General features: G+C 41.5%; 1 protein-coding gene across 5 annotated transcripts; it reads left to right on the top strand.

The window, feature by feature from the left end:
• The first annotated feature begins 471 nt into the window (after positions 1 to 471).
• Positions 472 to 8843, top strand: snx19a (sorting nexin 19a). 5 transcript variants are annotated; one of them, XM_034606969.1, is made up of 12 exons: positions 472 to 732; positions 2594 to 4087; positions 4687 to 4825; positions 4911 to 5011; positions 5076 to 5195; positions 5540 to 5658; positions 5988 to 6084; positions 6170 to 6320; positions 6515 to 6638; positions 7845 to 8029; positions 8120 to 8207; positions 8421 to 8843. In XM_034606969.1, the coding sequence occupies exons 2-12, from the start codon at positions 2615 to 2617 to the stop codon at positions 8545 to 8547; spliced, it is 2724 nt and encodes a 907-aa protein (XP_034462860.1). In that variant the 5' UTR covers positions 472 to 732; positions 2594 to 2614; the 3' UTR covers positions 8548 to 8843. The 5 variants fall into 5 exon arrangements, with proteins under 5 accessions (XP_034462860.1, XP_034462861.1, XP_034462859.1 ...); XM_034606970.1 differs by lacking the exon at positions 472 to 732 and having other exon boundaries at positions 2557 to 3199; positions 3281 to 4087; XM_034606968.1 differs by lacking the exon at positions 472 to 732 and having other exon boundaries at positions 2557 to 4087; positions 5994 to 6084.
• The last annotated feature ends 5200 nt before the right edge of the window (positions 8844 to 14043 follow it).

Below are 14043 nucleotides of genomic sequence, written 5' to 3'. Positions count from 1 at the left end.
CTGAAGATGTCTCCCACAGCCTCCCCATATATCTCCCTCTACTTGCGTCACCCACTCTAACAGCACATCCATGAATGGCTACAATTGCTTGTCACTCTATATGTTACATGTAGGTGTTCGCATCCTATTGGATAGTTAAGTGTAACTAAATCACATTGCGTCCTTACGCCTTGCCACTGGTGAAATATACGCAAAAGAGTTGGAGTTGATGCCTCTGACTTTGCAACAACCCCAACCAGAGTGGGAGGGATGAGCCAAATGTATAATGACAAAGAACAGCTTCCCATCGGGGTGCATATTACAAACTAACCTTTGTCTTGTGCACCATGCTCTGAGCATTAAAGTGTGACAATACTGTAAGAGGTTCGTGTCTCGTTCCTCGTTGTCAGAGTGGGATTGCAGAATTGCCACGACAGGCCCCACCCTCCTACAATTATCATTACTATTCTTTCTTTCTTTCTTGTTAGTTTTGTTCGTGTTTGGTCATGTTTCCATTGACAGCAGCAGTGGAGGAACGTGTCCCTCCCACAGATCTGTAAACAATGGGGATGTCTGCACCTAACGTCTCCTTGTCCCTCCATATGGCCTGGGTGTGTGTGAGCATGTCCAACTAGACCGGCTGATCCTGATAATCTTTGTTGGAGGATTAGAGTCATGTCCCACAGGAGGAGGAGGACGTCTCCTTCAGCCCGTGTTCCGAATGTAAAGCTCCAATAACCTGGAACCTTTCAGGTAATATTTGCTGTCTCCTCGCTGTCAGAACATGTGGGATGAATATTACAGTACCAGTACCAGTATCAGTAGATTATAGTATAGCTGCTTGTGTTAGGTGAACAGTAGCTCCACCTGTGACCTCAGCTGTAAGCTATAGGTGTAGCTACACCACATTTGTAAACACATGTAGTCAAAGTGGTGAAGAAAAAGAGCAATAAAGTAATAACAGGCTGGTTTCACTGCAGGAGACTGACAGTTGATGGAGTTTGCTGATTGCCATGGCAACAGGTCCCTCTCTGATAAATGTTGACTTCAGCCCTTTTATTTTGTAATGATTATAATGTTACACCAGCTTTTAAATGTGTTCACTGCTGTTATTGGTGGGAAGTAACAAAGTAAATTGAATCAAGTAGCTTATTGAAATATTTGAGTGTCTTGTATTTGAGTGTTTACATTTTTTGCTCATTGATATTACTCTCTGTTAATGTCAGGAGTTTATTATAGACAAACATACTTTATACTTCACTACAATAATAGTAGGTTTAGTTTTCAAACTAGTTATTTTGTGTTTTTATTTGTATAACTATTGTATTTTATTTTTATTATAGAATATATACAAATGTTGGCAATAGATATGTTAAAATGCACTTTTTAAGGATAAAGATAAGACTTCATTGATCTGTGACGGAGCTGCTTCGTCACTGACCGCCAGCTGTCCACGCACACACACTCACACACACGTACACACAACCACACACACGCCGACAAACATTTTCACGCTTCCTGTTACAGTTCCTAGTTGATCGCTATTTAACCATCACCTACTCTGTTTAGCTGTGGGGCGACCGAGGGTGCACACTCGTCAGCTCCGCATTTGGGTTACACACACACACACACACACACGAACACACGCACACACGCACGCACGCACGCACACACGCACGCACACGCACACACGCACACGCTCACTTACCAGCGGTTTAGGGACGCGGCTTGTTCACCTCACCGTCAGTGTAGAGTTCGAGGGCTTAAACAGGGGCATAACTTCCTGTTTGTTTAAATAGTTTCCTGTTGTGTTTTTTTTTATGATAATTAGTTAGAGTTGTACTGTTTATAGTTGATACCTTTTGTTTTACAAAAGTCATTTGATTTGTTTAAAGATGATTTATTTGGTGACATGTAAAGACTTCATTGTAACCTTTTATTATGGTTTCCAAGCACTGGCTTTGCACATAATATTGTTTGAATTAGTAATTAAGCCCGGTGGGAGGGGCTAAAGGTTTAAAAGGGCAGCTTCAAGTCCGTGCGAGGATGAGTCTGAATCCAGTTACAGATGAGGTAACGTCAGAGCGCATGGGAGAGTGAGACAAGATTTTTTCCTGTTTTGATTAAATATTATTTTGTTTTGTATTTTTTGTAAAAATGTCCACGAGCACCTTGGGGAGCCGGCTGAGAATAAATTGAACACGCCTGTGTTTTCACACTCTTTGAGGAGTTTTTAAGAGAGACCCCGCCACATGATCCCTTGGTGAAATTCACATCTACTCAGCAATATATTACATATAGTCAAAAACAAGCCTCAACAGATGGCTCAATGTCTAAGTGTTGTAGTTAGTGTTCACATTGGTGAATAAAAGAACTAACTCAATTAGCCTCAGTTGTGTCAACATACATGCCGACAGTCAAATTAGAAAACTTGCAGCACAATAGTAGCATTTCAGTATTTTACCACTGAGTCATGGTAAGATGTTCTAATTCCCTGACAGTTTTGCCACCAAATGTTGCAAATGGCCTTATCAAGTATTTAGTGTTTATAAATCAAGTAAAGACAATAATGACTTCTTCATTCTCGTGACAGTACATGGTCTTTTCTAAACAGGACACACTTCTGCTGACTGTGATGCCTTCCTCCAAGAGCTCCGATCACTGGACTTTATCAGAGTTACTCGGGCAGAGGAGGCTGTTAGGCCTCGGAGCTCTCCTGGCATGGCTCTTCCTCTTCCACCTCCTCGTCAACGTTTGGCTGCTCTGCATCTTCACCAGTCTCTTAGTGGTCCTCGGGGGTTGGCTCGGGTCTCGTGCTGTGCTGGACGCAAACAGCCTCCTCCACCTGGAGCATTTCTTGCCTCTTGGCGGCATCCACGCACCGCTGTGTTCACCCGAACACGAGTGGAGGTTGAACCATGAGATCGACAGTGCCGTCCACAAAGCGGTGCGTGACTTTGTGTCCTCGTGGTATCGTACTCTGCTGCCAGAGGTGGAGGGGGAGTTTGAGCGTGCAGTGCGTAATTCAATGTTGGAGTCGGTGATGGAGCTGAAGGAGCGTGCAAGGCGATTGGACAGGAAGGCGCTGGTCCAACGGCTGCTGGAGCTGTACGGCTGTCACCTGCAGAGCTACATGACGGCACGGCAGATACAGTCAACGCACAGGGAGGTTTTCAGCCTGTGGCAGCTTTACAGTGAAGTAGATGCTCCTCACCCAGCTGTGAGCAGTGAAGCCGTTGAGCTCAGGTACTCCAGAGCTCTGGTTAACCTCGTCTTACATGTGCTTGTTCCGTACCCTCAGATGGAGACCAGGACTGGAGGTTACATGGTTACAGAACTCATCACCTGCAATGTTCTGTTGCCGCTCATTAGCAGAGTGTCGGATCCTGACTGGCTGAACCAAACCATTGTAGAAATAATCACCAGGTCAAAAGAACCACAGGATGAGCTCCCGACAGCTGCACTGTACAGGTGTCAAATCCAGCAGGACTCCTGGACCACCTGCAGGTCACTGTCTTCTTCTGAACAAGCAGGTCTCTCCAGCATAAGCTCGTCAGAGCTTGAAGATCAACAGAGCCTCAGTCTGACCAATGATCAGGACTCCTCACAGAGCAGCCTGGTCAGCCTGACATCTATGGACAAATTAGAAAGTTGTCACGCAGGTTTACTCACACCATGCAAAGTGAGCTGCTGTACTCTCCCCTCTGCTCATTACTCCCAGTCGTCCGAGTCCAAAATGATTTCACTGGAGTCTCTGATTCAGTCTGATTCAGAAGAGGACCTGACAGGAGGCTTTTTTGACTGTGGTCCTCCAACAAACTTCTGCAGCGTGAGCCCCTTGAGGGACGACGAGGCCTTCGGCTGCTTTGGACATCTGAAAAATCTTGGGCCGAAGGTGGTTATGCCTGAGGACTCCCAGTGGCCGGCGGGTATAGCCCAAAAGAAATCCCCGTCTTGTTCTCCGAAAAGACTTAACTCCTACAACTCTGATTCGCCCAACAACCAAGCTGCACCTGTGCATGTCCAGAATGTACAAATTTCTGGTACAGTCGCAGCGAAGGAGCTGCGTGGCACAGGCGCACATCCCTATACTCTCTACACTGTGAAGGTAACAACACCTCCTGCTGCCTTTAAAGCAACACTACTAAACCTCTTTCCCTTAAAATAGTATCCTCATAATTAGTTTGATGGTCCCACTCCCATTCCCACTTCACACTCCCAATGCCTGTTCTGGCTCTATGTAACTTTAGTATGTGGGTTTGATCTCCTGTGGGAAGTGTGCAATCACAACTTAAATCATCAGAATTAAATCCAGCAAGTTCAACACTAATGCTGACTGTATGTTTTAAGTTAAAAAGATAAAGAAGACATTCAAAACCGGCATTTATGTCTGATATTCAGCGAAAAGAAACCTTTAAAATAAGAAGAATTCTTAGTTTGGTGTATTTGTCACACCCCCAGTTCTGCTGGTTCAGGAAACTGGGGATCATGTCCGTTCTGTTTCAGTTCAGTGAGTGGGACGAAACAGTCAACAGATTAATAGTCTTTGTTTTTCTCTACATGAAAGCCACCCGCTCAGACACGTGGCCTAACAGAACTAGTCACCAGTTCTGGCTGCAGATGTGCTTACTAAACATGTTGCTTTAATGTTTGACTGAATATGTGTTATCAATTATCACAGTTTGCCCTCCACTTCCTGTTTAACAGTTTGAGACATTGGCTGAGGCAGAATGCGCTGCGTCTCTGCAGTCTGCAGCCTCTCACACTGTCAACCGCAGGTACAGCGAGTTCCTCAACTTGCAGACACGTTTGGAGGAGAAGCCTGAAGTCAAGAAATTAATCAAGAGTAAGAAGTTATCCTTTGCTTTTAATTGGCCATTGAACTGTGTCACGATAGATACATTTTTGTAAGTCACTATTTTGCATTTCAGATGTCAAAGGCCCAAAGAAAATGTTCCCCGACCTTTCGTTTGGAAATGCAGACAGCGAGAGGGTCGAGGCCCGTAAAAGCCAACTGGATACGTTCCTTAGAGTAGGTACCACTCTGCATTGTCAGTGATGATTTGTGTGGTCCTGTAAACTGTTTGCTCTTCTAGCAACTGAACAACATTCCTGAGACGGCCAACAGTGAGGACATGCAGGAGTTCCTGGCTGTAAACACAGATGTTTGCACATATTTTGGAAGGAAACCTTTTGCCAAGTCCAGAATTGATAAGGTGAGAAAACATCAAGACCATGCAGTATGATCAGGAGAAAGTTTAATTAATTCATATTTATTTAATATATATATATATATATATATATTATATATTAAAAAAAGAACCCTATAAAAAAATCTGGTCTTAAAATCATCATCCAACATATACTCATTTCTAAAATAGATATTTCGTAAATACAATCAAATGCAAATGAATGGTTCCTTATTTCATAAAACATATAATCTCTCCTATATCTTAGTTTTCTCTTCTGTATATTATCTAATATCTAATAACAAAGACGTACCATAAATGACTATGAATATAATTTTCTCATGTCTCCTCCAACTTAATTTCAATTGAAGATGATGGAAAATGCTCTTGACACGTTGAAGACAGCGTTTCCTTATCCTGAGTCCCTCAGTCCAACAGAGGAGTTTGAGGGAGACACTGATGTAAGAACACTGGACCACAGAAAGTCCAGGTGAGAGCTCAGTGATGGCCCAACTAAAATGTTATCCCTCTTACCCCTTGGTAACAAAGCATTATGCCTGTGTGACCCCTCATCCCAGTTTACACTTGACATTAAGATTCTTAGATTCGAGGCAAATTTGCCTGAAATAAATCTAATTTTGTGCAGCATGTTTATAAGATCACTTACAGTTTCCCAACGTTTTGGTCACTAATCACGTTTCTCTTTCATAACTGATCAAACAATTAGTTCAGTACATGATAAATCAGTGCTGGTTGTTCTGGTACACTGAGTTTTGTTGTATTAATGTAATTGGGGAACTTCTGGTTTTGTGTTTCATGTAGCAGGAGATCTATGTTCCAGAGCAAAATTTCCCCATCTCTCAACATTCCTGACCTACACCCGAAAGTGACGTACTGCTTTAGTGAAGGCAGCCCTGTAAGTTACCATACTAAATGTATTATCCCTGAATAATAAACCTATTTTTGAAATTGATACGGCTGACATGGTTGCATCGCTTCAGGTCCTGAATGGTATGACGCTGTCGGGCCTGGAGAACTTTGTCACAGAGCAGGAAAGACTGTTATGTGGGCAGAATGAGAAAGAGGCAGCCAGACAGAGCAGTGGGCAGCCGGCCAAAGACAGGAGGACTTCAGGGAAAAGTCACGGCACAGGTTCATATTTACACAACATTGCATTCCTTGCAGCTCTAGAGAAGCAACATACACTAACCTAGCGTCACCACTTGGGCGCAGCAACACTCCACAAGCAGAGACGTCCTTGCAGTCACTTTCCACCACTGATGTGATTTGCTTGTGTTTCACATTTAAGGTGTCCCTCATTTCCAATTGTTGTGTCTTATGTGCAGACACAGCTGTCGCAGATGTTGTTTTGAACATCCTGTGTCTGCTGATGAAGGACCAGTGGAGTTGGCTGTGCACTGAGAACATTCAGAAGACCATCAGACTGCTCTTTGGCACCTTCATTGAGAGGTAGCGCCTTCTTTCAGTGTCTGTGTAGTGTTTTCCTACTGAACGAGTTACATTGCATCATTTAAATAAACTCTGTTTCAAGTGTCCTGAAGAAGGAAGGCGTGATGATGAGAGCACGTTCATTGGGATAATATATTTTTATAATTACAATTGACCTTATATCATTCAAAGCAAGAAAGCGAATAAGTGTATTATGTAAAATCTCTTTTAAAATGTATGTGCCTCAGTGAAAGTTCCCTGATTTATTCATTGATCTATCATAATAAAGATACAGTATTATGGCTTTGGCAGTTTTATTTATGAAGCATAATTTATACACAGAGGTAGATTCAACCTGCTGCACAGGGACAATAAAACATAAGGAGGCAATTTAAAATAAAAAGTACAATTTATAACTATTTGTTAAAGCGATTAAAAAGAGCAGAGACAATGAGATTGAAATTAAATAAAAAGAATAAATCTCTATAACAAGTTAAAAGAGCCTAATAACATATATGGAATAGATATACATCTGTAAAAAGTGAAACAAAATAAAATAAAATGATGTATGACCTCAAAGTTTCTAAAATGGTTCTAAAAAAAAGAAAGAAAATCAACTCATCCTACTTCCAAATGAAAATGTATGACTGCAGATTTGTTTTGCTACATTGCGGTCACATTGTGGGACTCAGTAATTTTTTCTTCCTGCAGCTGAACATCACGACACCGGCTCCTTTTGTAGAACAAGTGACGGCTTTACGAGGTACAAAGTGGTTTGCGGTGCACGGAGGCCTCGTGAGAGTCTCTCAGATTGACTTTCAAAACATTATTTTTTCTTTTAAATGAAATGTTTATGTCTTTGCTGGGTATTCAGCTTTAGACAAAGACTTCTCTAGAATTACCACTGGGGTTTTCTTTCTGTGGGAACTCGGCTCGTCTAATCTCTGGTGTTCTGCTGTCTCTAACTGATTATTCTGGCCTCCATTTCTGGACTTGACACATGCCTCTGGGAGCTATCAGGTTCACTGAGAATGTCAGTAAATACTGTTCATGCCCCGGCAATTTTTTATAGACATTTAAAACTGCTTGTTTGTGTTTCTTCCCCTTGTGTGCAAGCACAATCAGTCTGCGTGATTGTGCATTTTAATTTGTTTCCCCCATGCAGTCACTGATATGTGGTAGAAAAAACAGACAACGTTTGCACTAAACCACTGGCTTTTGTCTCAGATGGTTGGACGTAGGAGTTGCCCACCTTACCAGTGCCCCCTGCTGGGTGATTTACCTGCAAGTGTTGCAGGAAGCTGTGTGGCCAGGGGGCACGTTACCCGCTCAACCCCGGCCTGAGCGCAGCGCTGCAGAAAGAGCAGAGACTAAGGAGCAATGTCTGGACTGTCTCGTGCAGCTGCTCCCAGGTCTGCAACAGATGTTAGGTTCAGATTGTAGAGGTTAAATGTTGTCCTGATTTGCAAGGCTCCTAAAACTATATTGTTGTACTTGAACAGAGCTCATCACTGACATGCTGGGCAATGAGAAGTACAGACTGAGCTTGGAGACCATGCTGGAATCTTTACAGGACCATCAGATAAACAAGTGAGTCAGCAGACAAACTGTTGAGTAAATACTCGTCTGACTCTGTGAGCTGAACATGGCCACATCACATAATTAAACTAAGAGAGAAGAAGACTTTACCACTTTGTGGTTTTCATACAGTACATTTAAATCTTTGATTTCCAAGACTGAAATCTGCTGTATTTACAGTCGATGAGAGTCTATAGTTGAGCGTGTTTGTGTGATTCTGTGCAGGCATCTGATCTACTGCATCTGTGACCTTCTGCTGGAGTTTCTGATCCCTGAGTCGTGTGACGAGGCCTTCCAGAGGTCTCTGCTGCAGAGCCTGGCCAAAGACACAGAGAAGGACAGTCCTCACTGATGATAAGCACATGATAACACTCTGATGCTTCACAGGTGGAGACGGGTGATGGAAGACATATATATATATATGTGTGTGCTGGAGTTGTGATAAATCCATAACGGTCTGTAGTTACTTGATTCTATCAGTGGCAGCAGTCAAAACACATGTTCTTCATGTGACTGTCATGCGGCTCCACCTGCGTTTAAGGATTTAGAAATAAACTTCTCGACCATGTGACTGTATCAAAAAACATGAGAAGGATGATATGTATGTGTGTATTTCTGAAACAGCCAGCAGGGACGCATCAGGATGAAAACAACCACTATGATACCAGCATCGGCGCTTTACTATTGCATGTAGTTATGTGCAGTTATCACTTGTTACGTTGAATGTGACGTGACAGGTATTCAGTTGCAATATGCAACTTCACCACTAGATTTCACTAAATCCTACACACTGAACCTTTAATAAATGGATCCACACATCTAACTTTACCTATCACATATTCCAGTTATCTTTATTGCTATCGTCTTCCATGCCCCCCTTCATCTCTGTTCTTCATTTTCTTTTTGTATAAATACTTTTAACATTGATACACCTCTCCATTTAGGTTAGACATTGTCTTTTCTCATAAATATTGTAAATATTGTCGTTTTGTTTATGTGCTCTGTTCCACGCAACATTTGTGTGGCTATTAACACACAATAGTTCCTCTCTGACTTCTAAAGCTCCAAAGATATGTTATTGGATGTATTTTATCTACATTTTCATCAGATTTTGAGTATTTACAATATCTGGATTCTGAATAGACACAAAGTAAGACCATCAGTAAACTGTACAATTGAAATAGGCTGATTCACATTACAAAACGTTGCTACTGGGGCAGCATTTTATTCTAATTGTGTGTGCGAACATAACTTTTGACAGTAAAACTGTACATATTAGCTTTAAAGCGGCACTGGATAATTTCCTCTGGTCTGGTTTTACCTGATATTCTGTGGGAAACATCCTTAGATGAATCAATTACAGAGGTCGGACCATGAAGAGCACTGTTCCATGTGTGAGAGGAGTTTAGGATTTGGCACATGTACTATCAATAATTCATCCAAGAGCCCAGACATATATATTTCACTGATAAAAGTGGTTTAACAAGAGTTAGTGTTCAGTCTCCCTGTGAACCACTTTTCATCCTGACCAGGCTTTAAAAAGTACTCACTGCTTCGGAAAGGATTTCTTTGATGAAGCTGTGAAAGATTATCGCCCCCCCCCCCCCCAAATTATTTTTGTCTATTTCAGGCCTCAGTGATTTAAAGGCAACATTGAAACTTCAAGGGGCATTAGTAGAAACTATAATAGCAGTAGAGTGCAAACCTCTGCCAAGGCCCATCAGCCCCCTTATGAAACCACAAATTCACAAGATCCACATCAGTCCCTGAAACATACCTGATTCTTTTCATCTAAATCTTTAAAAAAAAATTTGAATAGGTTCTTTCCTGAACCTTTAAAAGTGTTTGTGAAATTGAAAAATATCTCAGAGTCAAGTACAAATAAGCTTTAAAGCTTTGCAGACACAAATCCCTCTAGATTGAGCTCACCACACAGTGTCCTGTGCAGGCATGTGATGATGTGCCAGCTGTGATCGTAATGAAATCATTCATATTTTTAGTGTCAAAGTTTGGGATTGATTAAGACAAAGTCTGCTAATATTTCCTGTCTGCTCTGTCTTCTCCCTGTGGCTGGAGTTACGGATATTTAACTTTGATGAAATGATCATGTTTGTGTGTTCCTACTGGCCCCAACATGTATTTAGGTGCTGAACACCACATGTGTTGACCACCTCTTAAAGGGATGATTTGATCCATTCAGCGCTCCCTAAGGACACAGACGGCAAACCGATGTTTCTGCCACAATGAGCGCACCGCTTTAATACAAAACAAGTTCAAAACGATCCGAAAATAATTAAACCAGAGACACGTGTTGTCTGCACCGCTGAGCATTTTAGGAAGTATCAGAAATAACATGCTTCAGAACAGAAAGTCCATCCATCTAAAGTTTATCTATTCCGTTAATCTTCTGAGGATCACAGAGGAGCTGGAGCCAATCCCAGCCTGGACAGGTCGCCAGTCCATCACAGGGTCAACGCACAGAAACAAATAACCATTCATGCTTACATTCACACCTTTAGTGCAAATAGAGTCTCCAGGTAACCTAAGCAGCATGTCGTTGGACTGTGAGGAGAAAACCCACACAGACAGTGCTCACCACTGCACCACCATGCTGCTCATATCCAATAGTGTCATCTACCTATCACACACTTCTACTCTAAAGGTTCAGTGTGTAAGATTAAGGTAAAAGGGATCTATTGGCAGAAATTGAATATAAAATACTTCTAGTGTTTTTTTTTACTAGTGTGTTTCATCTAAATTGTACAAATTGTTTACCCTAGAATGGACCCTTTATATTTAAATACTGCATATTTACACCAGGAGTGGGTCATCTCTATGGAGGCAGCCATGTTTTTTACAGCTGTCCAAACTGGACAAACTAAACACCTTTTGAGTTTTTATGACAACTGAAGGCTACTTTCATGTTTGGAAGGGGAGGGTGAGGTGAGGGGTATTCAGCTGCAATGTGCACCTTCACCACCAGATGTCACTAAATTCTACACACTGAACCTTTAAGAGACATTTTTAGGTATCCACCTAATTAATCTCTGTCTGTATGTGGGTCACATTTCTTGAGAACCATGCATATGTGTTGTTAAAGAAAGAAAAGAGGACACAACATACGACTAGATGCAATCTGTGTACATCTCAATGCAGTACTCCTGTAACTAATACAGTACCATCTCTATGAAGCTTTAAGATGACTGTCTAAAAGTTGTCTTTTTAATGGGGGTGCACACAATAACAGGAAAACCTGAAAAAACAACACAATCCAAACAGCTCCTGACATCATCTTCTTCCCAATGCTGACGTTCACATGTAGAAACTTGTATCAGATGTCAGTATAAATATCCTCAGCCTTTGTTTCCATGTGTAGTTCAGATGGACAAATTCGATCTTTGGAACATGTAGCACAGCTCGCTTACTTTCTCATGATATCATGGCTTATACTGGCAGGCTCCCACCTCCTGCCTCATGCGTTGGGACTTCAAGGGGACAAAAACACTCAAGCTGCCATGATGGTGGCCCAGTACGTGTTTTCAGCAAAGATCTCTCAATGGGGAAAATAAATCTGTGAGATTTAATAACAAATAATCAATTTCTTGACTATATAATTAAAAATATATTAAAATGTGCTGTATTTTATTAATTGTATAGAGCTATGAATCTCCTAAGTTTTACAATCAAACCAAACGATATTTCTTTCTTTCTTCTTTCCTTTTTGGTATTTACAACATTATTGATATCGTGCATTTAAACCACATCGAAGCAAGAGTTGATCCTAAGCAAGAGTTAATTTTGGAGTGTACATCAACTAAGAGCATGTTCAGTGCTAAAGTACAATTACCAGGAGATGATACTTCCCACATAAATTAGGATTTAGGTTTAGGCAGCTGGACGTAGCTTTCTGATGTGCACTCAGCCTAAACACATGTTTCCAGTTTGACTGTATTAACCTTCAGGCCTTTTCTCCTATTTATCCAAAGCTCACGTCATGTAACGTAAACTTCCAACTCAAACTGGTTCAAACCCCACAGATAATTCTCAGAAACTCATAAGTGACTGGAATTACATCGTATTTAGTTCTTCTGGCACTGGTTAATACACTGATAAGTCTCCTCCAGCACCAGCATCAGGTTCACATTTGTGATTTGGACTTAGAATTTACATCGAATTAATACATGTACACTTTTACACCCCCCTTTGGAAGGGGTGAAGGAGACGTTCTCAACATTTTATAAAAATGACCATTATGTTTTAGGGTTGTCCGTCCCTTTCCTGTGAACACAATATCACAAGAATGCCTTGAGGGAATCTCGTCGAATTTGATAAAAAAAACGTTCGGTTTGACTCAGAGATGAACTGATTTGAATTTGGTGGTTGAAGGTCAAAGGTCAAGGTCACGGTGACCTCACAAAGACCTTTTTTTCCCTTGTGAACATGTTATCTTAAGAACTCTTCAAGAGAATCATTTTAAATATAGCACAAATGTTCACCTAGACTCAATGATGAACTGATTAGATTTGGGTGGCCAAAGGTCATGATCACGATGGCCTCACAGAACCTAATTTCTGCCTCTTGAACATGATATCTCAAGTCTGCCTTCAGGGAATCTGTTTAGATTTTGAAACAGTTTTCCCTTGGACTCAAATATAAATTGATTAGAATACAGTGTTAATAGGTCAAAGGTCACAGTGACCTCATATAAATCTGGAAGAAAAATGTATGTAGACTGAATCTGCACTGGTTGGTTGAGGCATACATCCACAGGGCAGTGATTCTCGTTATAGCTGTATATTACTATTTCCTCTCAGTTTTCAACTTCTATTATCCAACATATTTCCAGATATCAACTACAAGTACTCGATATACATACGCTATTTATGCTATCTATACCCTAAACCTAGTCTGTCACAGATGATTAGGTAACACAACAGGCTCTGCATATTACAGTCCTTCTCAATTCATCCCGAGGACTTTCATTCTTCACTCCGCTCTCCAATGCTTTTATCCTGGTGCAGAAAAAAACAAATAGACATAGTAATAACTTATTTTTGACAAGGAAAATTCAACAGTGTTTTAGAGATCCATCACGAGTCACTGGTCTTACTGGGTGTGTATTCGACAGAAACAGATGTTAATGACAGTATCTTTTGTCTGCTTCCTGGGCACCGGGGATGTTGTTCCCTGCTACTGTTTTTATATATTTTTGCAGACTAATTAGCAAAAGCCTCTGAAGCAGACATCCTCGTGGTGCCAAACAACACATGCAGTACAGTCTTTTGGGGTGCCAGCCAGAGTTGACACTTTGCTCACTGGCTGCAGTGAGTCCCACGTTTTAAACCACAGCGCTGATAAAGCAAACCAACAGCTGCATGACAAGAAGTGAATACGTTTTCAGGGGGAATTCCACCTTTTTTCAAAAATGAATGTACATTCTCATGCACACACTCCCAGATGCAGAGATGACTCAGAGCAGAGGAGAGCTGAGGTCGACAAGTGTGTCTGTGCTCCATCTGAAATTCCCGGTAAATCTATACATGAACATATTGCAGTTATTTCCACTAATTAAAAACAGGAATATACTTGAATCTTAGCAGGTCACAAGTGCTGTCATTTAACATTCAACAACAATTTCAGAGACACATGCATCTCCTGGTTTGTGCGCTCCTTTACTGCTGCATCTAGCGTCTGACCTTAAGATGAGGCGAGTCTGGTTCCTGTTAGCGGTGTGTCCTCCGCTGCACAGTGCACATGTGCCGTGAGGCCTTTAAGGAACTCCGTCTATCTGCCCTACTTCCATCTACTTAGACTGAGAACAGCTCAGATGACCACATTTTCTGGACAA

The sequence above is a fragment of the Hippoglossus hippoglossus genome, chromosome 14 (genome assembly GCF_009819705.1).
Source record: "Hippoglossus hippoglossus isolate fHipHip1 chromosome 14, fHipHip1.pri, whole genome shotgun sequence".
Lineage (NCBI taxonomy): Eukaryota > Metazoa > Chordata > Actinopteri > Pleuronectiformes > Pleuronectidae > Hippoglossus > Hippoglossus hippoglossus.
This window is presented reverse-complemented; position numbering and strand designations above follow the sequence as displayed.